Below are 24,542 nucleotides of genomic sequence, written 5' to 3'. Positions count from 1 at the left end.
ATCCATCAAGGCCAACATGAACCGCACCACCTGCTCCTCCCGCCTCCACTTGTCCCCCTGCCTTACCGCACCAGACTGCTGAAACTACTCCCAAGACTGCACGTACGCCTTCCAAGTGGACGCTGCCACCGACGCCCTCACCAGCTGAATGACCCGGAGTCTCCCACCGACCACAGCTCCATCGGCACCGGCGCCTTGGTCTCCTCCGCCTCCGTGGCTAGCCCATGAAACCTCTGCCACTGTGGACGAGACAAAGCATCCGCAATGTTATTGTCCACCCCAGGCACATGCCGGGCCTGAAAAAGGATATCATGCTCGAGGCAGCGAAGCACGAAAACCCTCATCAACTTCAGCACCAGCGGGTCCCGAGCCGACTGCCTGTTGACCACCTGTACCACGGACATATTGTCCACCCGGAAGAGGACCCTCTTGTGCGCCAACTCCCGGGCCCACAAAGAGACCGCCACCACCAGTGGGAACAATTCCAGAAACGCAATGCTGCGGCCCCCTGCTTGCCAATGTGATGGCCACTGCTCCGCACCTCACCGACCCGCCCAGTACAAACCGAAACCACCAACACCCACCGCATCCGAAAACAACGTGACATCCCACTCCCAGTTTTCCAGTGGCGCCATGAGCACCCCATTGAACCGTCCCAGGAAAGTCAGCCACATCCGCAAATCCTCCTTCGTCCCAACCGACAGCTGCACGTGATGATGTGGCAACGTCAGCCCAGACAGCGCCAAACCTAGGCGACGACAGAACGTACGCCCCGCCCGCACCACTCGGCATGCAAAATTCAGGTGCCCCAACAACACTTGCACGTCCCGCACCGTCCGCTTGTCCAACATGCCGGCCACCAATGCCAGCATCGCCGCCTTCTTGTCTTCCAGTAGGCGTGCTTCCATGGCAGCCGAGTCAAGCTCTATACCGAGAAAGGACATCACCAAACTGGGACCGTGCGTCTTCTCTGGCGCCAGGGGAACTCCCAAGTAACCCATTAGGTCTTGAAAATCGTCCAGCTGCCGCTGACAATCCGACGAACCGGGCCGTCCCACCAGAAAGAAGTCATCCAGATAGTGTGTCACCGTCTCAGAGCCTGTGAGTCAGGAAAAAGCCCACTGCAGGAAGGAGCTGAAACGCTCAAACAACGCGCAGGAGATCGAGCACCCCATCGGCAGCGCCTTGTCCACAAAAATGCCCCCATTGAATTGGATTCCCAACAACTGGTGATCCTCCGGGTGCACCGGGAGCAACCTGAAAGCCGACTTAATGTCGCACTTCAACATCAGTGCCCCCTGCCCTGCCGCTGCCACGATCTTCCGCGCCACGTCCACCGACGAGTATGACACCGACGCGAGGTCTGCCGATATGAAATTATTCACCGACGACCCCTCCGGCCGCGACAAGTGCTGTATCAACCTGAACTGCCCCGGCTCCTTCTTGGGCACCACGCCGACCGGGGAGATTATCAGGTTTGGCAACGGAGGCTCCATGAAGGGGCCCACCATGCGGCCCTCCCTCACTTCTTTGAACAATTTCTCTCGCACCACCCCCTTCCGCCCGTGCACTGACTCCAAGTTATCTGCCCAGCGCGCAGTCCGCGGCCCCTCGTACCCCAACCGAAAGCCCTCCCGGAAGCCCCGTCGCAAAACAGCCGCATCGTCCGCCCGCGAATAGGCCGCCAGCAATGGCTCCAGCCGGTCCAGCCTAACTGGTGTACGAGCCCTTTCCCAGGGCCCCCGCTCCACCTCTCCCCCCCCTCCATCCAGCCTGGTTACCCGACGCCCCGGGCTGTTGTCCCGACGGGCCTCCAACTCCAGCAGCGCACCACTGGGTGTCGTTTTCCGCACTTTGAGCATTCGTGCCGAAAACAGCACGATTGCCGGCCACACGCGCCCTTGTTGAAATCCCAACAAGCCCCCAACGTGTTCTGCCCTGCCCTCTCCCCCTGCCCCACTCCCCCCACGGGTGGGGCGAGCTCAAAAGGAGCTCGGCGCGAGGGGCAGGCCGCTCGCCGTATAGCTGGTGCGCCCTAACTTCGCCCGTCCATCGTCTGCTGGTACAAGTCCGAGTCCAGTTCCCCCACTTCGCGTCCGGGTCCGACGCCATCCGTGCCCGGAACTCCTCCTCATAATGTGACCAGGCGTAACCACCAAACATCACCTGCGCCCTCTGCACCACATCCATGCATTTGAACAAAGCAATGGCCCTGTCAGGATACTTCTCGCAGTGTACGCTAGCGTATATGAGAAATGCTGCCGACCAATTATTATTCGTCAGCTGCACTTTGGGGCGTCTGGCCAACTCCTGCTCCTCCTCCTTGGACCCCTCCTTAGACGTTATCTCCCTGTGCAGGAGCTTCAACATGTCTACGTACTCCCCTTTCCATATTTTCTCCTTTGTCGCCAGCGAGAGGTGTGCCCCCAGTGGTTTTGTCACCCCCATATATGGTAGTTTCCGCACCGGCACCACACAGCTCTCCTTCCCCCCGTCCGTTTACGCACTTCCCGCCGCTGCACTGCCCCCGGCGCTCGTCGACGCTACCCCCTCCGCTGGCACCGCCACATCTGTGCCCACCCCTGCGTCTGTCAAATATCGTCCTTTCACCAGCCGCACCAAGTCCTCCCCCCGTTCTGCCGTCCCCACCGAAACCTGCGCGCTGCACTTCTTGCCCAAACCACTCCCCGCTCTGTCCCCAACCTTACCTGGTGTCAAGGCCGGCGTCTGCACTGGATCCCGCCGCCTAACCAGTGGAGCTGAGGGGGCCGTCACTCTGGGCGCGTCCAGCCGCGGTCGTACCTGCAACATACTTCCAACAGCATTATTGTCCCCCACCTCCCTAATCTCCCCCTCCTCCTCAGACTCTCCATCCCCATCCACGTGCAAAACCAGCTGCTCCTGGTCGTCCCCCGAGACTACCACTCGACTCAACCCCGCCTTCTCCCTACACACCCTCATCAACGCACCCAAATCCACACTCACTCTCCGTCCATCCGCAACACCTGACCCACAAGCTGTAGTGTCCATCTCGCCGCACATTCCCCTACCCCCGGCGGCCGTCTCGACCCTTTGGGTGGGGTAGGCATGGGCTCTCCGGCTGAGTCCCTCGGTGGAGCACGACCGCCCGCACAAGACAGAGCCGGCCCATCCCCTTGGTGGACTGGAGCCGCAAGCTGATCACCCGAGCTCCTCCCCATCTGCACCTGCCAAGGAAAAAACATGGAGTCCAGCATGCCTGGAAAAAACAGCCCCCCCCGACCCCTAACGTCTCCCCCCTCTCCCCAACCCCTCTGCGGCCCCGTCCCCAACCCGCGGAGTGTCCCCCCCTCTTCGCCGACCGTCCCTGCCACACACCCCCGGCCTAGCCAACCCCATCCCACCCCAAACCCCCCACGCCGCTCCTGTGACTCCCCCTCCCCCAACCCATGCCCCCCCAACTCGGGCCCCCCCATGTCCCCGACCCCACCCCGCGTCACCTTGACCCCCCAACCCCCATCCCCTGACCCCGCCCCTGGCAGTCCCCTGCCCCTGCCCCTCTCAGCGCCTTCACACCGTCACCAGTGACCCTGCCCAACGCGATACCCCTAAACAACCACGAGACCAGGCCCCCAAAAAAACCATGAGATCAGGCCCCCTCCGGCTGCTGTGTCACTGCCACCAAAATGGTGGTCAGTGATGCAAAATGGCCGGTAAAGTTCCCCCCAGCCCAACAAGCCCAAGCCCCAGCCCAATAAGAGCCCAACGCACCCGCCACCATTCCAAGGAGCCCAACTAGCCGTGTCCCCATGGTCGCCCCCCTCTCTCCAGGCCCCAAATAACCCCGGGGGTGGCAGGCCTCACGTTGGTCGGCCGCCATGTTGTTTGAAAGTCTTGCGTTACTGGGGACAGGCCTGTAAACAGGTTGCTGAAATGTCAGATATTTGCATTTTGTTGGCGCCTATAAATGAAAAAAATGGGTCAGGATGAAATGTTTGAAATGGGTGGCGGTTGAATGGAACGTTCCGGGCTATTGACTTCGCGCAGACAGCTTGGAGTTGAGGGGCATTGGCGCTGTGATGTCGCCCTGTAATGACAAGGCGGAGGGATTACAACAAGGCATTGTCTGACCATGCTGTTTAGACTGGGGCTCGTCTCCTCGCAGGGCAGGCGCTCCCCGCGCTTGTTTCTGCAGGATGAGATCATTCCGCAGAGTACACACATGAGGTGGCAGGCACCGAACATGCACACGTGTTGGCCCTCCCTCAAGTGAGAGCATCAGTGAGTGGAGCAGCGCGAAATCATTTCAGTCATCTTTGTCAGCTAAGCTTGGCAAAGCATTCCGTTTTGTACTCGCTTTAAGAACCTAACGCTGCTTGTTGTTCCACTACAGTCGGTGTTTCTTGTCTGACTTTGTGTCTTTTCTTATTTTCTGGAGGTCAGGTTGCCAAACTTTATCGTGATTCCAGCCTCGGAAACGTTGTGAATATTATAGTGACACGTCTAATAGTCCTCACGGAAGATCAGGTAAGCAGACTGAAATGTTTTTAAATACATTTTTATCTGTCCAGAAATGTATGCTGACCCCCAATGCCACCCCAATACCAACCCCAAAGCCTTTAACTATATGGCACCGCAGTATGCTGCTTAAGATAACTATTGCTTAGAGCGGCTATGCACAGTCAGAACACAACCCCTCAATTATAACTTAGCTTAAGGGAACAGTCATTGTATATTGTATCCGAAATAAAATACAGATGACAGCTAATATTATCTCCATACTTGGAGGGATTTCAGCAGTGCAGTTCAGTTATGGTGCATGTGTGTTTATATGTTAAGAAACTAAAATAGCTGCATTGGCATTTATAATTGCATTTGAAACAGAAAGAAAGCCTGCGCAGTAGTCGACTTAGTGAACCGTGGGTCAGGTTTTATAGAGATAAAAATTGGCAAGAAGGGATTATTCCTAGAAAACTACCGCTAATTATAGCCCCTCTGTAGACATCAGAAGGTTTAAATACTGACTTTAGTAATCTGTTTGGAACATTTCTGGTATGCATGTTGTATTGCAGCCAAACCTGGAGATAAACCACCATGCGGACAAATCCCTCGATAGCTTCTGTAAGTGGCAGAAATCCATCCTCTCCCACCAAAGCGATGGAAACACCATTCCAGAGAACGGGATCGCCCACCATGACAACGCAGTACTTATTACTAGGTATGGTTGTTGTACGTGTTTCATATCCCTCCATTTGTTTCTCTCAAACGAAATTCTATCTGAATTTGGGGTAAACTCTCCTTGTAAATGTTTCAACAATCTGTTACCCATGTTTTATAAATTTAAGTACAATTTTATACATTTATTTTTGCCCATTTCCATTGATACTTTAAGATTTTTGTTCAATGGAAACCTCTTTAAAAGAGCGTGATTTATAAAAATATGAGTAATACTGAATATTTATTTTTTTCTTACATTGTCGGTTTACTTTTATATAGTTTTGTATGGCACTTGAAAACGTCTATTTAAAACTAATACACTTAAACCAAAGCAAATTAAAAACTGAGTAGAAGAACAGGATTTAACTTACGATGTTACCTGCAGTAGGTTACTTAGTGATTTAGTTATTAGCAATACATACAATCGACAGTAGTTTACATTGATGTATGTATGCCCTTACCAAGCCTTAATAATGCTAATTAAATGGTTGACACAGTTGCGAGAGCTGGTGGTATAACTTCCCCACCCACTGTACCTTCGAGTCAGATTTATGAGCCTGTTGGCTGATGTTGTGAATTCTGACTGATTATGTCAAATGAAAACCGTATACATAAATGGAAGTTGTGTATGTGGAGGTGACAAGCTTCCCGAGCCATGAGTTAAGCAGCCAGACTCCAAGTGCTTTTGAAAATGACTGAGATTTTGAAGGAGCATCAGGTTTCCATCAGTGTCCCAATCGCGTAGGTTATATAAGGCCCGGTCTCCTCTTTGCTACTCTGTGGAGCCAGGCTGGGCAGAGGCGTATTATGCATGATGGGAAAAGAAGAAAAGTGTGGGGGGGTGCAGGGGGGTCTGACTGTATGTCTGCTAATGTGTACAGTTTACTTAATTGAATCCTTAGAAGAAGTAAATGCTATGTTCTTGAACTAGGGCACTTATCAATACATTTTTATTAGTAAATGGGAGTTTGCATAAGTTGTGGTTAGCATCACCTCCCTCTTTAACAACTTTCACTTCTGCAATTTAAGAACGCAAACTAAGACATCATTGTCCTTTGAATGTATGTAGCTCACTGTACCTAATAGTGTGGCCTTGTAGCGCTATTACTTTGTCCGGGAAAGCATACATGGGAATACATTAATGGAAGGGCAGAATGATGGGTTTTGCGACCTTGAGATATGCATAAACACATTTTCCCGTAGACACAGAATGTGAAAAACCCTTTGATGCATCTGGACCATAGAGTACAGTGACAAGAAAATAAATTAGGGTATTAGCTCATCCGGGACTGGCACATGATCTCACAAATGCAGTTTAGCCTTCTGACACTGCTAAATTTGATACGAACTGGACAGTTTAGAGGTCAGAAATGATTTATACATTAGCAAGAGTTTCTAAGAATCGAAGGTGTACTTTATTTATTGAAGACTATTTTATAATAATAGGACAAGAGGTGTCCATTAAAAAAGGAGAGAGCTAATAATGCCAACATGTGTCTTCCGTCCTATGCAATCTCCTAATCTCTACATCAGAGCATCAATTTTAAACATTGACAAGATTCAGGGTGCTGAGTTTCTGTTAGTATGCGGGGCTTTCAAATCAAATTTGAGCATGACCCCCTTGGCTCACGTGCAGGTAAAAGATGAAGGAGAGTTCATAGAAATGCCAATACATCACCATAAAATTATTCCATAGCAGCTTGACGTAGCGTCTTCGTAGCACTCTTCTACCTTCATCTCTCAAACTAGCCATAAAAAGCCCGGAATGGTAGTTTGAGTTAATCTCAAATACACGAGCAGCGGGGAGGCAAATGACACCGATTGACTCAAACAAAAGGGTACTAAACTGACTTTGTTGAGAAGAAAAGAACGACCACTTTGCAAAAAGAACTGTAGTACTATCAAATAAAATGTAGTAAAGCTTGAACATAATTAAGCTGCAGGCCCGCATTACTATTGGGCCGTAAGCACTGACCACCCAATACACAATGGCAGGTGGAGCTGAGTGGAGTGCTTCGCGAGTGGGACTTTCCTGCCAGGATTAGACATCAGGCAGCTGTGCTGGGATGGACTGATGTGGTAGTCTGGGGGCTTTTCGGCGAGTCAGTCAGGCGGGAATGAAATAGCTGATCCGGGAAGGGGGCAGGCAAATCATGAGAATTAGTATTTCTCCTATACCCAGATTTCTTTTCCACCTGGCGGGACACCCGTAAAGGCAAAGGAAATTAAACCGTTGACGACAAAGGGCCCATGTACCCACTGCAAAGAGAGGTAATAGTAATTCTGTTATTAGGATTCCGTTGATTTTCTCTTCAGCCTGCATTTAAACATTAACTCGGAATTAGAAAGGGAGAGGTTGAAGTTCCATTTTTCAAACGGCTGTTACTTCAGTGTGTTTGTATTTCTTGCACTTCCTTCTTGTGATGTCATCTTTAAGTGGACAAGTGCACTTTTAGCGGACGATTGTTGAGATGCAGGTGTCATGATGTTTGATGTACTAGGGAATCTTAAGTATTATTTTATTATATGTTGACAAGAGGAAATTCCAGCTCATATTTATGTTACTGGCACTTGACCTAGACTAGAGTTTCATGCTTTGTTATATTCCATAATGCATCTGACAATAAAACACATGTACAAACTTTACAGGATCCGTATTCTCAACACAACACGCATGGGAAACATAAAATTACAAACTACGAATCTGATGAGAATACTGTATTGAAATTCAATTTTAGGACTCTACAACTCTGTTGTGGACATAATAATCAGTGGACATTTTAAAAAGATTTGTTTCTTTCTTGCATGTAGCAACATAACTTGTCTTGGAATGTCTGCTTAAAAGGTTTATTTTTATGCCTTGCGATCAAAGGCATCTCTTTTGCTCCCACATTTGCTAACATATGCATAATCAAACAAACAAAACTTGATGGAAGGATGTCTACAATAAGTCTAACCACTGGCAATCGCACTGGGCAGTGTTCCTACACCGAGGCACTACCAGGGGCTGAGGTTAATTCAAGTATTCCATCCATCACATTTTTGTATACTTTAATATATGCAAGGGGCTGCATCGGGGAAAAACAGCTGCAAGAAGAGAAGTGTCAGATTCTTCAGTTCTTCAGTTTTTTTCCAGCTCCCAACAGCAGGAACATCCTCCAGAGGCCCAGAACTGGAACAGGCATCTCCTTGCAGGTCAGAACTCTCAGCAGCAGAGTTCAGGGTAGCTGGGGGTGAAGTCTTTGTGTCCCTGAGACTTCGGAACAGGAAGCCAGCACACACAGGCCCATGGAGATCTTATACAAGCAGGTTCACAGCAAAGTTCCAGTCTTTGTCTTTTCCGTGGCAGATACAGCAACTGCAGGCCAACCCAATACAGCACACAGCAAAGGGGCAGTACTCCTCCTCACAGCTCTACAGCTCTTCTCCTTGTCAAAGTTTCTTCTTGAGTCCAGAAGTAATCTAAAGTTCTGGGGTTTTAGGTCTAATACTTATACCCCAAAATGTCTTTGTTCTCTTTGTGCAAGGGTCTCTGAGCCCAGTCCAAACCAGTTCTGTCCTCACTGGTGCAGTATGACCACAGGCGCTGGAGACAGCATTGTGCACGTGACACAGACCCTATCCAGGTGCAAGGAAAACTCCTCCGACTACTCTGAATTCAGCCAAGGTCTATTCTGCTCAGCTCTGAGTCATCCAGGAAGGGCCAGGCGCACCTCACCCCATCACCCCCAGTGGCTGGCTGTCTACAGTGAATGCACATCCCCAGCCTGTGTCACTCCAAAACCAGACAGTCAATACACCAACAGGCAGAGGCACACCGACTGTTTAAACAAGAAAATGCTTACTTTCTAAAAGTATAGAGATGCAGAAGGGTTTGATCCAGTAAGGCCTAATATGGGGTGGGATCAATATCACAAACACAAAATCAGGTGCCCCACATGGCCAATGATTAAAAATAGTTAATAAGCACAAATTACACATGAATTTAAGGTGCTTGAGAATTTATTTCATATATCACTTTTTTCTGGATTTTCCATTTTATGATAGTCTTATCCATTTGGTACAACCAGAAAACCGGCAAACAACAAATGTACATGGGTCATGTGTAAGTTGTGCTTATTTAACTTTTTTCATCATTAGCCATGTGGGGTACTTGATTTAGTTTTTGTACGTTCTAAAAGTGGCGTTTTCAAACACACAATTTGAAAACCATCATTACTAAAAGTGTGTTATTAAATTGTGAGTTTAGAGAGCCTAAACTTTATTTCTCTATCTTGTCCCAATGGGAAGTTATACTTGTAAAATGTTACAAAGTTTTGCCCATCCTATCCTATGGGGCAGATGGCCCTTCAATTGTGAATAATAAAATTGGCAGTATTTCACAATCAGGACATGTCACACACACCAGTACATGTCCTACCTTTCACATACACTGCACCCTGCCCATGGGGATACCTTGTGCCTACCATAGGGGTGGCTTACATGTAAGAAAAGGGAAGGTAAGGGCCTGGCAAGTAGGTGCGCTTCCCATGTCGGCATGGCAGTTCAAAACTGCGCGCAGACACTGCAGTGGCAGGTCTGAGTTAACTTTTCAGGACTGCTCATGTGAGTGGCACAATAAGTGCTGCAGGGCCACTAGTAGCATTTCATTTACTGACCCTAGCACACTCAGTGCACTTTACTAGGGTGGTTAATCAAATATGCAAATCAGGGAGAACCAATTGTAATAACAATTTACACAGGGAGCACTTGCACTTTGACACAGATCAGCAGTGGCAAAGTGCCCAAAGCATCTAAGCCAGCAAAATCCAGCACAGCATAAAAAATACAGACGGTAGAGGCAAAATGTCAGGGGAACCTCGCTTAAATGCCAAGTCGATACTCATACCTGCAGATTCCTTACTCGTAGAATTATCCCATATGTTATACTGGATCTGCATTAATACCAGAAGTAGCATCATATGATGTAATTGAAACAATAAAGAGCTCACCCTGGTGCAACTATGTAAATTCCTGGTTTTTCTGTGTCTTCGATGTGGATGTGAAGCTCACTCTCCCTAGAAAGTTGTCAATTTTCCTCAGACAAAATTCTAGAAGTGCAGTACAGATATCTCCTCGGAAGCGTCGGGCTTCAACTGCTGTAGGGATTGTGAGAGACTGGTGTCAATAACTAACCTCCATTCAATATGGCGTTGATTTCTTGGGTCGGACCATTACTCCTGCCCGGGAATGCCTGCCTCAGCATGCAGCCAAAGGCCATTAAGGAACGCAAGGCCTCACTGTTTCGTGGCCCGGGCCCTTGATAATAGGCACAGTCGTCCTCGATCGGGGCCATCCTCCAGGTCACTACCCTTACATTATTCAGGGAAATAGAGGAAGCATAAGGAGCATAAGTAACACAGAAAAGGTAAGCCACCTTGATGCCCTCGGTTTCATAGAGGATCTTCATCCCTGGCACCAGAGTTGGAGCAGCTAAGAACCAGTGACCCAGTGACTTCACAGGACCCGGCTCAGAGCCACTTCCAACGCCACTGGCTCCACCACAAGTATTACCAGCTCTGCCGGGCTTATCGTTTCCCCAATTCTGACCCCTTTACTTGGAGTACACAACCCGGGCTCAGACCCGGCAGCGTTCCTAATGAGATTCTTTGTCTGTGCAATGGCGCCAGCCAGCTCTCTTTTAGGGCCCATGGCGCTCTATGGAATGCCAGTTATTATGGCCTCGGCTCCAACACCTGAATTATTCCGATTCTATCCCTTCAAAACAGATGTGATACCTCTGTCAATTTCTCTTCATGCAGCGAGCACACAGTCATCCACATCAGCATCACAGTCATCATGCCCGCTCTGCCACAGAGGCCACCACGCTGCCACCACCTCCGTCACCTGCACCAGGTTTGGCTCCACCAGCGCCACCCCGCTTTTTTTGCAAAGCAGTGTCACATAACAGTTCAAGAAAAGAGGCACAGAGACTCTTGTAGGAGTAAGAATACAGGCAGAGGATTCATGACTTATTTAACTCTGACTCGGATCCTTTGAATCTGTCTGCCTTTGGCGACAATGATGGTGGAGTAACCGGCCATGAGCTGACAGACCAGTCATCGTCACTGGATACTACTCCAGAGATAGAGATGGACGTTCCCGCAGGATCTCCTATGCCAGAGCTGATGCCCCTTCGCATTAATGGACATTACCTTGGTGAAGAAGGTTACTGAAGTCCTGGAAGTACAGCTCCAAACAGTGAAAGTGAAAACAAATGTCCTCACTGAAGTACTCCTTGCTGCTGTACCAGCCACAGAATCCCTGCTACCTTTTAATGATGTGTTGCTGGACCTGGTCATGACAGCATGTGAAAAACCCACCAGTCAACAAGCTAGCAGAAAAAAGCTACTGCCCTGGACCATGGACCCATTTTCCCTCTCGGCTTATCCATCATCAGAAAGTCTGGTTATCCATGCCTCCTGCTCCTTGAGACAACCGTCCGGCACCTTCCCTTCTGTTCCTGCAGACAGGGAATCCAAATGACTTGAGTCATGGGGGAAAGAAGGCTTACTCTGCAGGTAGCATGGCTTTGAAGTCTCTCAATTTCACCTGTCTTGTAGCACATTGCAGCCATGCCTTATGGGACATGACCCGGATGATAACACCCCACATTCCAGAAGACATGAGACCCAGCTGCCAGGAAGTGCTGAAAGATGGCTAGAATGCATCACGCCACATTATCAAATCAAATTTGCACACCACTGATCCCGTGGCACTAACTTCAGCCTCCTTGAGGCGACACACCTGGCTTTAGAATTCAGATGTCTTCTCTGACACACAGGCCAACTTAATGGACTTTCCTTTCAATGCAACGTGCCTGTTCGGAGACAAAGCTGATTCCTCTTTAGAATGATCCAAGGCAAGTAAAGCCATGACCAGCTCCTTGGTGCTTCAATAACCCCCACCAACAATGGACTACAGCCAGCATCAGTATTTTCGAGGCTTCTACAAAGATTTTACTTTTGTCAGTGTCAGCCTTTGCAGCCCCAAACACAGCAGTTCCAGAATCCGCTGATCAAACAAAAGAGGGGCTGAGGCAAGAGCCTGTTATAGGGGCTATATATAGTCTCCATTTTAGTTTTTCTTTTTAACTTAGCATCTTTTTAAGATGGTGGTTTGAACATGTTTTTCACTAACACGAGAAAATGCCACAAACACATTTAGTTTTGGTAGACATTGTTCGGTAGTCGGCACTGTCAGTTTCAGAGACACACATACTAAAATGTGATGTCCCTGTTTTATTATGTGTTTGTAGGAGACAACTCTTTCCCCCAGACTAAGTAACTATGTTATTCTGTGTCTCTTACAGAATGAGATAAGGCTGATTTTTAATGATCTAGACAGCGTCTGTTTTGAATTCAGGGAGAGGCATTACACACTGGGGTTATCATGGAAGCTGCTGAGAGCTGTGAATGAGAGGCAGCTCTGCAGGTCTCACATTCAGCTTAAGAAGGAAGATAGCTGCGCAAGCAGAGATATGTGTAGACTTGCACACTGAGATGTAGTGCCTTTGTTAATGCACTGAGGCCAACTTCCTAAAACATTACAGCAAGGTATAGGGTTTAGATCATTCTAACTGGGTTGGCAGAAGAGGGCTCCCATCATGCTTTCACAAGAGTAGGGGTACTAGTGATAGCTAGGAGTAACATTAGGAACAATTACCATGGTTAAATTGTTTGTGTTTTTCACTTTTCTAATGCCTCAAACAATGATGTGTCTCATCTTTCTAATGATCACAGTTTATGTTTTACTTACAAGGATTAGATATTTTCAGTAAACATTTCAAAATGTATTGTTGTCTGTTCTCTTTGTTAATTCTTCGAAAAAGTGACAAACGAAAGTGTGAGATCTCTTTCCACATTTTTCTTGTGAATAAGAGTGGGCATGTTCGAGGTTGCCGACAGCATCTATAACTTTGGAGGCTTAGGAGTTTGGATGTGGTACTGTGAGCTCACAGAGCCAACATGTATTACTTGATATTAGAAGACTCAGGGCCATATGTATCAAGGTACCCATTTGCGATTCTGAAATAGCGATTTTTAGCGAATCGCAGATTCAGAATCGCAAATTGGTATGTATGTAACAAATTGCAATTAAATAGCGATTCGGTAAAAATCGCTATTTAATTGCGAGATTCCCAAAAGCGATTCCTTAACTGTAAGAAATCGCAATATTGCGATTTCTTAACGGTAAAAAACGCAATTTTGCAAATTTTCCAAATCTGCTAATCGGAAACTCAGGTGCAGCTTGATGACATCACAACCAGGAAGTGTGACTACCCATGCTGCACCTGAGTTGCTGAGTCGCAGTCAGAGTGAAGGAGTGGTGGAGAGGGAACTCTGCAGTTTCTACAGAATGACTGAAACTGGAGACATGGCCAGCCAAGTTCAAGTTCAAGTTCAAGTTCGGGCATTTATATAGCGCACTACTCACCCGGAGGGTCTCAAGGCGCTTGGGGAAGAGGTTAATTATTTGTCGAATAGCCAGGTTTTAAGTTCTTTTCTGAAGGAGGTGTGGTTTTGAGTAAGGCGGAGGAAAGTGGGGAGTGAGTTCCAGGTCTTGGCAGCCAGGAAGGAGAAGGATCTGCCACCCATGGTGGATTTTCGGATGCACGGGACTGCGGCGAGGGCTTGATTGGTCGATCTTAGTTGGCGGGTGGGTGTGTTTAAGGACAGTCGAGTGTTGAGGCATTCGGGTCCTAGATTGTAGAGGGCCTTGTGTGCGTGGGTGAGAAGACGGAACGTAATTCTCTTGTTGACGGGAAGCCAGTGGAGGTCTTTTAGGTGTCCAGTGATGTGGTCTTGGCGAGGGATGCCCAATATGAGTCTCGCTGATGCGTTTTGGATGCGTTGGAGTTTTTTTTGTAATTTTGCTGTGATTCCGGCGTATAGTGTGTTACCATAATTCAGTCGACTCGTGACCAGTGCGTGGGTGACAGTTTTTCTTGTCTCGAGGGGGATCCAGCGGAAGATCTTTTTGAGAATGCGAAGTACGTTGAAGCAGGAGGATGAGACTGCGTTGGCTTGTCTGGACATCGAGAGAGAGGAGTTTCGGATGAAGCCAAGGTTATGTGCGTGGTCTGTGGGTGTGGGTGCTGTGCCCAGAGCGGAAGGCCACCAAGTGTCGTCCGAGGCAGAGGGGGAAGATCCTAGGATGAGCACCTCCGTTTTGTCTGAGTTGAGTTTTAGGCGGCTATGTTTCATCCATTCGGCTACTTCTTTCATGCCTTCGTGAAGATTGGTTTTGGCGGTGTTAGGGTCTTTGGTGAGGGAAAGGATTAACTGGGTGTCGTCGGCGTAAGAGATGATGTTGAGGTTGTGTTGGCGCGCGAGGGATGCGAGTGGGCTCATGTAAACGTTGAAGACTGTGGGACTGAGTGATGATCCTTGTGGTACTCCACAGATTACTTCAGTGGCTTCTGAGTTGAATGGGGGAAGTCGGACTCTTTGAGTTCTCCCGGCGAGGAATGAGATGATCCAGTCCAAGGCTTTTCCTTGTATGCCGATGTTGCTGAGGCGTTGTATAAGGGTGCTGTGGCAGACTGTGTCGAAAGCGGCGGAGAGGTCGAGTAGAATGAGGGCCGCTGTTTCTCCGTTATCCAGTGGTGTTCGGATGTCGTCTGTTGCCGCAATGAGGGCGGTTTCGGTGCTGTGTTTGGCTCGAAATCCGGATTGAGAGGGATCGAGGGAGTCGTTGGACTCAAGGAAAGCGGCGAGCTGGCTGTTGACGGCTTTCTCAATGACTTTGGCGGGGAAAGGGAGGAGGGATATGGGTCTGTAGATGTTTAGTTCGGAGGGGTCTGCTGTGGGTTTCTTCAGAAGGGCGCTGAGTTCGGCGTGTTTCCAGCTTTCTGGGAAGGTGGCCGAGTTGAACGAGCAGTTGATGACATCACGGAGATGGGGTGCGATGATGGAGTCAGCTTTGTTGAAGATGTGGTGGGGGCAGGGGTCGGTTGGCGAGCCAGAGTGGATTGAGTTCATTAGGCGGATGGTGTCTTCAGTGGTGATTGGGTTCCAGGCGCTAAGGTTGTTAGTTGGCGGTTTAGGATCTGAGGGGGGTGGGGAGGGTTGATCGCTTGGAGTGTTCTCGAAGCTGTTGTGAATGTCAGCAATTTTGTTGTAGAAGAAGGAGGATAAGGCATCACAGAGGTCTTGGGAGGGAGTGATGTCGTTAGATGCTGCGGTGGGGTTGGTGAATTCTTTGACGATGTTGAAAAGTTCCTTGCTGTTGTGGGTGTTGTTGTCGAGACGATCCTTGAATGCTGATTTCTTGGTGGATCGAATCAGTTGGTGGTGATTGCGGGTGGCTGCCTTGAGGGTGGCCATGTTGTCGGTGGTTGGGTTTTTTCTCCATGTTTTCTCCAGGGTGCGGCATAGCTTCTTGGATTTTTTAAGGTCATCATTGAACCAGGGAGCCTTTTTGCTGCCTGGTTTGATCTGGTGCTTTTTCAGGGGTGCTAATTCGTCAGTGCTGTGGGTGATCCATTGCTTGAGATTGGTGGCCGCTTGGTTTGGGTCCAATGACAGGGTGGGAGGGTTTTGGTTGAGTGATGTGAGGAGTTGGTCGGAGGTGATTTTGTTCCAGTTTCTCCGAGGGATAGGTTGTGGGCGATTGTGGGTCAGGGTGGTGTTGTAGCTGAAGTGAACACAGCTATGGTCCGTCCAATGGAGAGTTGTGGTGTGATCGAAGGAAATGTGCTTGCTGGAGGCGAAGATAGGGTCGAGCGTGTGTCCGGCTACGTGGGTGGGGGTGTCAACAAGTTGTTTGAGTCCGAGATTGGCCAGGTTGTCCAGAAGGGTGGAGGTGTTGCTGTCGTGTTTGTTTTCAAGGTGGTAGTTGAGGTCTCCTAAAAGAATGAAGTTCTCGGAGGCGTGGGCATGTGGGCTGACGAAGTCAGTGATGTCATCGCTGAATTGAGTGCGGGTTCCTGGAGGCCTGTAGATGAGGGTGCCTCTAAGTGTGGTCCTAGGGTTGGTGTGGATCTGAAAGTGGAGATGTTCGGCGGTTGCAAGGTTATCGTCGGAGCTGGTCGTGATTTTGATGGTGTTCCTATGGATGATGGCGATGCCTCCTCCTGTTTGTTTGGTGCGGTCTTTTCGGATAATCTTGTAAGCGTCCGGTATGGCTATGGCGATGTCGGGGGCTGAAGATGTGTTCATCAATGTTTCTGTAAGGAAGGCGATGTCCGGTGCCGCAGTGTCGAGTAGGTCCCAGAGTTCAGTTGCGTGTCTGTGGACCGAGCGGGTGTTAAGCAGAATGCACTTCAGGTGGTTAGAGTTGGCGCTGTGTTTGGAGGAAGTGGGTTTGGTGAGGGTCCTGAAGCAGTTGAACTTGCAGGAGAGGCAGGCGAATGGGCCGTGGGTACGTCCTGGGGTGGCTTCGCAGCATTGTGGTGTGCGTCCGGGGTTGAGGGCGAGGAGAGTTGCAGCATCATATGTGAGTCTAGTGGGCTGGGTACGGCGGGGGCTAGGGGGTCTGTCGCTGGGCGCGGTCCAGGCGCGGACGGGCGTAGACGGGCTTACCTTTGGCGCACCTTCGGCGCGCATGGGGCGTGACCGCTGCGCGTGAATGCTGTGCGGAAGTACATCAGTCATATATAGATAGTGGGGGTGAGGGGCGAGGGCGGAGCAGCTGGGAGGCGGGAGGCGGGGTGGATATCCGGGGAGGGGAGGCTAAACAACAACAAGATACTAAACAAGATGGCAGTCGGGGCACAGAGTATCAATTACACGCTAAGAAACTAGTATTTGGGCACAGAGAGACAAAATAGTGAAAAGCAAGGCACCACAGACAAAGCTCAGTGTTACAGCGCGCTATGGAGGGCTAGCGCTATGCTAGTATGCTAATTCGTCCAATTGGGACTAGCGCTACGCTGCTAAAACAAACTGCTAAGACAAACTGCACAAGAACTAATGTGATGGAGCGCTATGTAATTAAATTATTATTCAAATTGAGCGCAGCTGAAAGCAGGAAAGTAGCTGAAAGCACGATACCGCAGTGAGGTCGGGGAGGCAGCGTGAAGAGGAGCGACCGCTTCTGACGAGTCAGGACGGTCACAGAGGTCTCGGGGAGAGACCGAGCCTGACGACCTGTGGGAGGGCGGAGCAGCTGGGAGGCGGGAGGCGGGGTGGATATCTGGGGAGGGGAGGCTAAACAACAACAAGATACTAAACAAGATGGCAGTCGGGGCACAGAGTATCAATTCCGCTAAGAAACTAGTATTTGGGCACAGACAGACAAAATAGTGAAAAGCAAGGCACCACAGGAAAGCCAGGCAGCCAGGAAACACAGCAGCAGCAGGGTGAAGGTTCAAGGAAGAGAAAATAGAAATTCTCAGAGGCTGAATTGGAGGCATTAATCCCGGAAATGGTGCTCAGTCATTAGCTACTGTTTGGTAAAAAATCTTTGAGGGTACCGGAGACCCATAAAAGGCGCATTTGGGCTGAAATTCAGCAGAAAGTAATTACAGTGGGGGTGACACACAGGAGTGTGGATGAACTTAGAAAGTGATGGTATGATCTGCGTCAGCGCTCGAATGAGAAGTTGGCTGCCAGGACCACCGGTGGAGGGACCTCAACAGTCTCGGACTCCAAACCTCTGGAGGAACTGGTGGGGGGGACCCTGCAACCAGAAAGTGTTATGAGCGTGGCTGATCTTGACAGCTCCGAGCAACCAGTACCAGGACCAGGTAAGAAGCATGCCATCACACCCCTGACACCCCCCCCAACACCCCCAGCAGCGACCTAGGGGCAGGAAAAAAGATTTGGAGTCCAGAGCAGGTCCACAGGCACACACAGCAATGCATTATGGGAGATGTAGCCACATGAACAGTAAAGTAGTACATTTTCAGCCAGCCAGTCCCCAATAGCATGTGCAGGACAGGAAAGGAAAGTACATGACACATGTAATCCCAAACTGTGAAATTTATTAATTGCCAAGTGCAAGTGAGTACAGTTAATAAATGTGTGCATTTACGTCCACAGCACCATCTGCAACACAGCCTACAGGCAGTGGGACATTGGATGAAAGTCCAAACTTAGGAGACGCAGGGCATGAGGAGAACACAGATGGGGAGGACAGCCCAGTCATTCCTCCAAAGCAACACAGAAGACACGTAGTCAGACCACTACCCCGATTGGAGGATGAGGCAGAGGACAGCGATGTCAATGTGCACTCCGAGTCCACACAGCCACAGCAAGAAGCCCGTGCACGTGCTCACCAACCCCCACAAGGCACAACCAGGCGCAGACCTCGCACAACCAGCAGTGCTGCAGATCCGGGGGAGGGAACAGTCTTTGCCGGCCTGGAAATGCATATGTTGCAGGTGCAGCGCCTGCAAGCAAAAAACATAAAATCCTTACAGAGAGAAGTGAGGGCAGGCTTCAGGGCCATGGTCGGGTGAACTAAGGGGTGCCATGCAGGTACTCTGTGAAAACTAAGAGAAGACCGTGCTGCTAGGCGCCGAGAGCTGCAGTGCATGGACCTCTATACACGGGCCGTGAACCGCCTGGCCTCTGCCACCAATATCCTCTCCAGGCGCAGCATACACGTGCAGCGCGAGATGGCACATGGTAGCCAGGATGTAGCTAGAGCACTAGTGCAGGTTACATCTGCTGTAGACGAGCTGCGGGCAGTTCGTATTACTGGGCCAGGAGTCCTAACTCCCACTGAAGAGGACGCACTGTCAGGGCGGCGCAGCACCACCCCACCACCCATCATGGAGAGGCACCGTAGTGGCCGAAACAGTAGGCCTACCATGCCTAATGAGGGAACACTGTGCAACCACCAACAGGGACTTCAGCTCGCCAGCGCCGCATATCAGGTGCAAAGTTTGTGACCACTGGAAGAGGGCAGCTACAGACTTCAGTTGTACACTAACTCTTGTTTACAGTCTTGCAATGTGAGAATAACATGTGCAGGAAAAATGGAGTGTGACTAGTTGGCATTCAGGCTGTGTGACGTAATTGATCCTGTAGTTTCAGAATTAAACACAGTCGCACACATGAGCTATGGCGTTGTGTCATTTTTTCTTAACTAGAAATAGTTGCGTGTAATCTCATCTCGCCTCTGGCGCCCAGCTGCTGCACCAGCTACACCAGCTGACATATGTCCTGGGCCAGGCCCCTCAACGTCTGAGGATTCCGATTCACTGACCTCCACTGGTGTGCCTTTCCTGGTGGCGATGTTGTGCAGCATGGCACATGCTACCACTATCTTGCAACAGGTCTGGGGGCTGTATTGTAGTGCTCCTCCACTCTTGTGGAGGCATCGGAATCTGCTCTTCAGTATCCCGAGTGTGCGTTTAATGTTGCCTCTGGTTGCTATGTGTGCTCTGTTGTATCGCCGCTCCCCAGCGTTGGCAGGATTGAGGTAGGGCGTCAGAATGAAATCCCGGAGAGCATATGCTCATATCACCTGTGGGGTGGGATGGATATGGTTAGTCACTGTACTGCACATGGTAGTCAGAACAAATGTGGCCTATGTTTAAATGCATTCACCTAGTAGATATCCCTCACCAAACTCCCCACTTGTGAGTCTACGGTATATCCCACTGTGGCGGAAGATGAAAGCGCCATAAGTGCTGCCTGGATATTTTGCAACTATGTCTGTGATGATGTGTTTGGCATCACACACCACATCTATGTTCAGTGAATGGTAGCATTTGAAGTTCCTGAACACGTACTCATTTTGGGAGGGAGGGGATATTGCAACATGTGTCCTATCTATGCATCCTATCACGTGGGGGAATTGGGCGATTTGGTAAAAGTCCTGCTTTGTCTGGTCTAGTGCCTGTGGGTTGCTTGGGAAGTAAATGTGGTGTTGCATCCTCTGTACCATGGCATCAAGGAACGCCTGGAAAAAGGCGAAAGTGCACTTTGTGACACCCCTCCTGCTGCGGCTATCACCCCCTGAAAACTAATTGAGGCCAAGAGGTGTAGTGAGCACAGGACCTGGATGTGAGTGGGGATGGAATGTGTTCTGCGTGTGGGGTGTTCAAGGAAGGGTCTGAGTTCCTCAATTAAATCATGGATACTGTCTTCATCCAGTCCGTAGTGGGTGTAGATGTCCTCCTCAGTGCGCTGGTAGATGGTAATGCGCGCACGGAGTATCCTCTCCTGGCGTCTCCTCCTCTGTGCAGCAGCTCTGAGTCGCATCCTCCTGGCTATCACGTAAAGACCCGCCATTGTGGAAAAAAGTCTGTTGCATTCTGGTACTCCTTAAATAGTTTGCACCTGGTTACCACCTGCTCCTACTTGGTGGTAATTGTGATTTTGTAATTTGAGAATTTCCGAAATTCGCAATTTGCGATTTTTTCATACATTCCAGTGCGATTTCTTGATTTGCGATTTCCCAATTGCGAATTTCGCACACTGAGAAATCGCAAAAAAAAATCGCAAGAAATTCGCAGATTTTCCATGCTTGCAAATTAAGGAATCACATTTTTTGCGATTTCTCGTTTTGCTTCATACATTCGGAATAGCGATTTTTCATTCTCAAACGCTGTTTTTTGCAATTCGCAGCATTTGCAAATGAAACTTGGCTTGATACATATGGCCCTTAGTCCCTATATTATAAAGTTTTGTTGATCTAATACACAGTCCTATTAAATTTGTAGGAACCTTATAATGGATTCCTCCAGCAATCCCTCCTCCTTCTCCTACGTAAAATCTAATTTGCTTCCCCAAACTGGGTTGGGAAACAACCATTACAACCCAGTCATTACAAGACACTACATTTACAACACAGTCATTACAACGCAACTGCCTTTACATCGCTTGCCATTACAATGCAGCCATTACAACACATGTCACTACAACGCTTGCCATTACAATGCATGTCACTATAACGCATGCCATTACAATGCATTATAAGGTGAGTAATGGGCAATAGTAATTTACAACACTACACTATCCAACACTTACTCTACTGTTGCACTCACTGGAGTTGGAATAGTACATTTTACCCCTACACTATCCAACACTTACCCTAAAAGTATTATGCATTGTAATGGTAAGCGTTGTAATGGAATGCGTTGTAAATGTCGTTTCTAAAAATGCATTGTGATGGCATGCGTTGCAAAATCATGCATTGTAATGGATGTTGGAATGTAAAACCTGCATTGTAAAGGCATGCATTGTGAATGTTTGCGTTCTAACGTGTCCTATTCAACTGGGTCGGGTTCCATTCACAGATATCTGGAAATCCGCTATGTGGCCATCCCTACATACCTTCGCCAGGCATTACTGCCTGGATTCCCAAGTGTATAGGGGTGTCCACTTAGATAGATCAGTTCTGCAGGGTGGTGATAGTCTGTCAGTGGCGCACAGAGAAAGTGTTATCAGCTTCCCTCTAGGGGATCATAATGGTACATATATGCCTATTCAGAATACCCATGCCAATACCGGAAATTGTGGGATTTCTGTCTCAAACATCGACTTTATGTCAATCAGTTCATCATGCCAGTATCTTTTTAATTGGAGCAATGCTATAACCAGTGTAGGATGGTACGAGTCACTTCACACTCTCTCTGCGCCGATTTCATGGCATTCTAAGCATAGATCTTTTCTGGTGTGCAGTATCCAGTGTAGTGTGGTTTTCGGCATAGGTAATCTACTCACGACGCTCATGGCTGTCCTCCTTGTTCTATAGAAGATATGGGACCATTCTAAGTCTATAAGCGAGCTCCACACTTCCTGCTCCAATCTCTTCTTCTCTCTTCTCTAGGTATTTGCCTGTCTGCCGTGTAGGTGAGAAATTATATATAAATGATCAACACATAGGGAGGAGGGATTACTGTCCATTCAGTTCCCCATATCAAGTCAAGATTAATCAAGTGAGGGAATGGACACTTGTAACGTTCAGAACCTTTAGTTCAGAGATGGACACCCTCATAAACGCCGTGATGTTGTAGTATGCGGTGTATCTTGATTATCCGCCCCACACAGGCGTTATGGCATAGTCATTGGGCATCCAATAGTTTGTCTCTTTGCCAGCCTCACCCAGAGGCAACCTCGGGTGCCTCTGGGTGAATGCAGTGTCCAGATAATGAGGGGCAACCCCTAGGGGTAGAATAAGTGAAGAGTAAAAAGTGAAGGAAATTTAAAAACTAAATCTTCTCCTGTGAACAACTGTTTTAATATGGAAAAGTGATAGACTTGGTATTAAAAGTTAGTCGGTATCAACTGTGGATCGAGTTACTGGGTCCAGTTGTACCTAATTGTAAGTTCAGTCGACATGTTTCTGCTCCCTATGCCATAAAGGTCTATGGAGCATTCGTCAGGACAAAAGACACACATACATTTACTCACACGACTTGTGCGGTATAGGTCAATATATTCATAACCTTTTTACACTCTCGTTGACCTTTTTTAAGAGTGTGTTCTGTAACAACGGGCGTTCAGCTACCTTGTAGCTTGGAGCTGCACTTGAGAAGACTTCTTCCGATGGTGCTCGCTCTGACCCGGAAACCCTTTTTTCCGGGTCAGAGCGAGCACCACCGGCGGAAGTCTTCTCAAGTGCAGCTCCAAGCTACAAGGTAGCTGAACGCCCGTTGGTACAGAACTGTGTCAGTAGCTACCTCTCAAATACCAGCATGAGACAAATAGTGTATGGTCTAACCTCGTCGTACTTGTCCCTATATCTAATCTGAAGGTATTTCAGTCTCTCCCCTTCTGAATCCCCAAATCCTTCTTTATCTGTTTGAAGGATCAGAGATCTGCTTGGTCGTGGAAATCCACAATTTTTTTACAGCCTGCGTTCTGCCATACACCAGATTCATCTCCTGTTGTGACTGAAAAAATGTCTGGGTTGTCCGTGATAGTCCTTGGCAGAGAAGGAAAGGTAGCAGAGGCGGATCCTCCATGGGGGAGTTTGGGCGCCGCCCCACTGCTTTCTCGCCGTGCGAGAAGGCAGAAACAAATTGTAGAGAGTGGGAGGGGTTACTCAAGGGCAGGGGGGAGTGGCTTTCCCACTGTTGTAAATACTCACAGAGGCTGTCCAAACAGACAGTATTAACTGTATTAAGAAAGCCGCTCCCCCTGCCCTCGAGTAACCCCTCCCACTCTCCCTGCTCTCTGTATGCTGCAGCATACAGAGAAATCACGTGGTGTTGGGGCAGCCGGCCGAACCAATCACAGCGCTGTGCTGTGGTGGAGGCAGGCTGCCTGCAGCCTTCCTGCGTGACGACGAGGAATTCGAAAGTAAGAACTGGACGGCGTCGCCGGGAATCTGGGGAGTCTCGGAGTCGGTGAAGGCGGGAAGAAGGTAAGTTTGACTTTTAAATTGTATGTATTTTATTTTATTTATCCCGCTTCCCCACCACCAGTAATGCGGAAATCCAGCAAGGCCACGACTGCCTCGCTAAGGCGTTAATGATGAAAGAACGACTTGTGAGATGCAGAAGGAATGATTCCCGCGTGGAAAACGCCTCGGAAAATCCCCTGTTGACAAATAAATCCCTGTCGATACCAATCAATCTTCTAGAGTAGCGCACAAAGTAGCGCCTGCATGTGTGCCCCAGTTAACCCTGCTATATTGCCAAAAGTGTACACACATTTCGGCTGTGACATTTCAAGCTTCATCTACACTCTCCTGTCAGTGTAAGCTTCAACCACACTCTCCTTTCAGTGCAAGCTTCAGCAACAGTGCTCTGCTGGTGCAAGCTGCACGCTCGCCTCCCAGTGCCCTCATGTGTAATGTTTTGATGACGTTTGGGGGCTGCAGGGCAGTCTCCTCGAGGGAGTAAATAGATTTATATATTCGCTAGGTATTTAAATGACATGCAATAAGCACATTATGAATTGCAGCTTTGTTGCCGAAAGATATGTAATCAGTCCGTTTTATCTTCTCACCTTATCTATTTCTGCCTTATTTATGTTGTATGATTAAGAACGTATGCGAGTGAATCTCTAACCAGCTGCTGTGCTCTATTGCACCCTATTCCTTTTGATCACATCCTTCCTCTCCCTTCTAGTTCCCCCTTTTTTGTGCTGTGAAGCTAGACTTTTCTAGTATTTGTTACATAATAAATAAATCCATTCAAATACAAACACAAATTGTGGAAATATAGGTAATGTTGCAAGGGCATGAAAATGGGTATCTGTTAGAGTTGGCAAGTGAAAGTGTGTTTGCTGGTCTCAGAAGGATGAATGAAGTATTATCTTTCTGCTTGGGAGAGCAGGTGACGGTGTTCATTGCCCTGATAGACTACACTCAATCATGCTTGAGGCTGTTGGATAAAGCAGTCTGGCAGCACCAAATGTATACCCTGTATTTCTGATTGTAAATAAATTCTATCAGCCTCA

The 24,542-nt window shown here is 48.7% G+C and overlaps 1 protein-coding gene across 1 annotated transcript in view; it reads left to right on the top strand.

Annotated features, from left to right (window-relative positions):
• ADAMTS6 (ADAM metallopeptidase with thrombospondin type 1 motif 6) overlaps positions 1-24,542 on the top strand; it is a 1,724,075-nt gene that overhangs the window by 288,099 nt on the left and 1,411,434 nt on the right. Inside the window, exons 6-7 of the mRNA XM_086963486.1 lie at positions 4,423-4,506; positions 5,052-5,197. Of these exons, the coding sequence (XP_086819612.1) occupies positions 4,423-4,506; positions 5,052-5,197 (230 nt within the window). The remainder of the gene's footprint in view (positions 1-4,422; positions 4,507-5,051; positions 5,198-24,542) is intronic.

This window comes from Lissotriton vulgaris, chromosome 3_1, assembly GCF_964263255.1.
Source record: "Lissotriton vulgaris chromosome 3_1, aLisVul1.2, whole genome shotgun sequence".
Classification (NCBI taxonomy): Eukaryota; Metazoa; Chordata; class Amphibia; order Caudata; family Salamandridae; genus Lissotriton; species Lissotriton vulgaris.
Note: the sequence above shows the minus strand (reverse complement) of the source record. Positions and strands in the feature narration are given on the sequence as shown.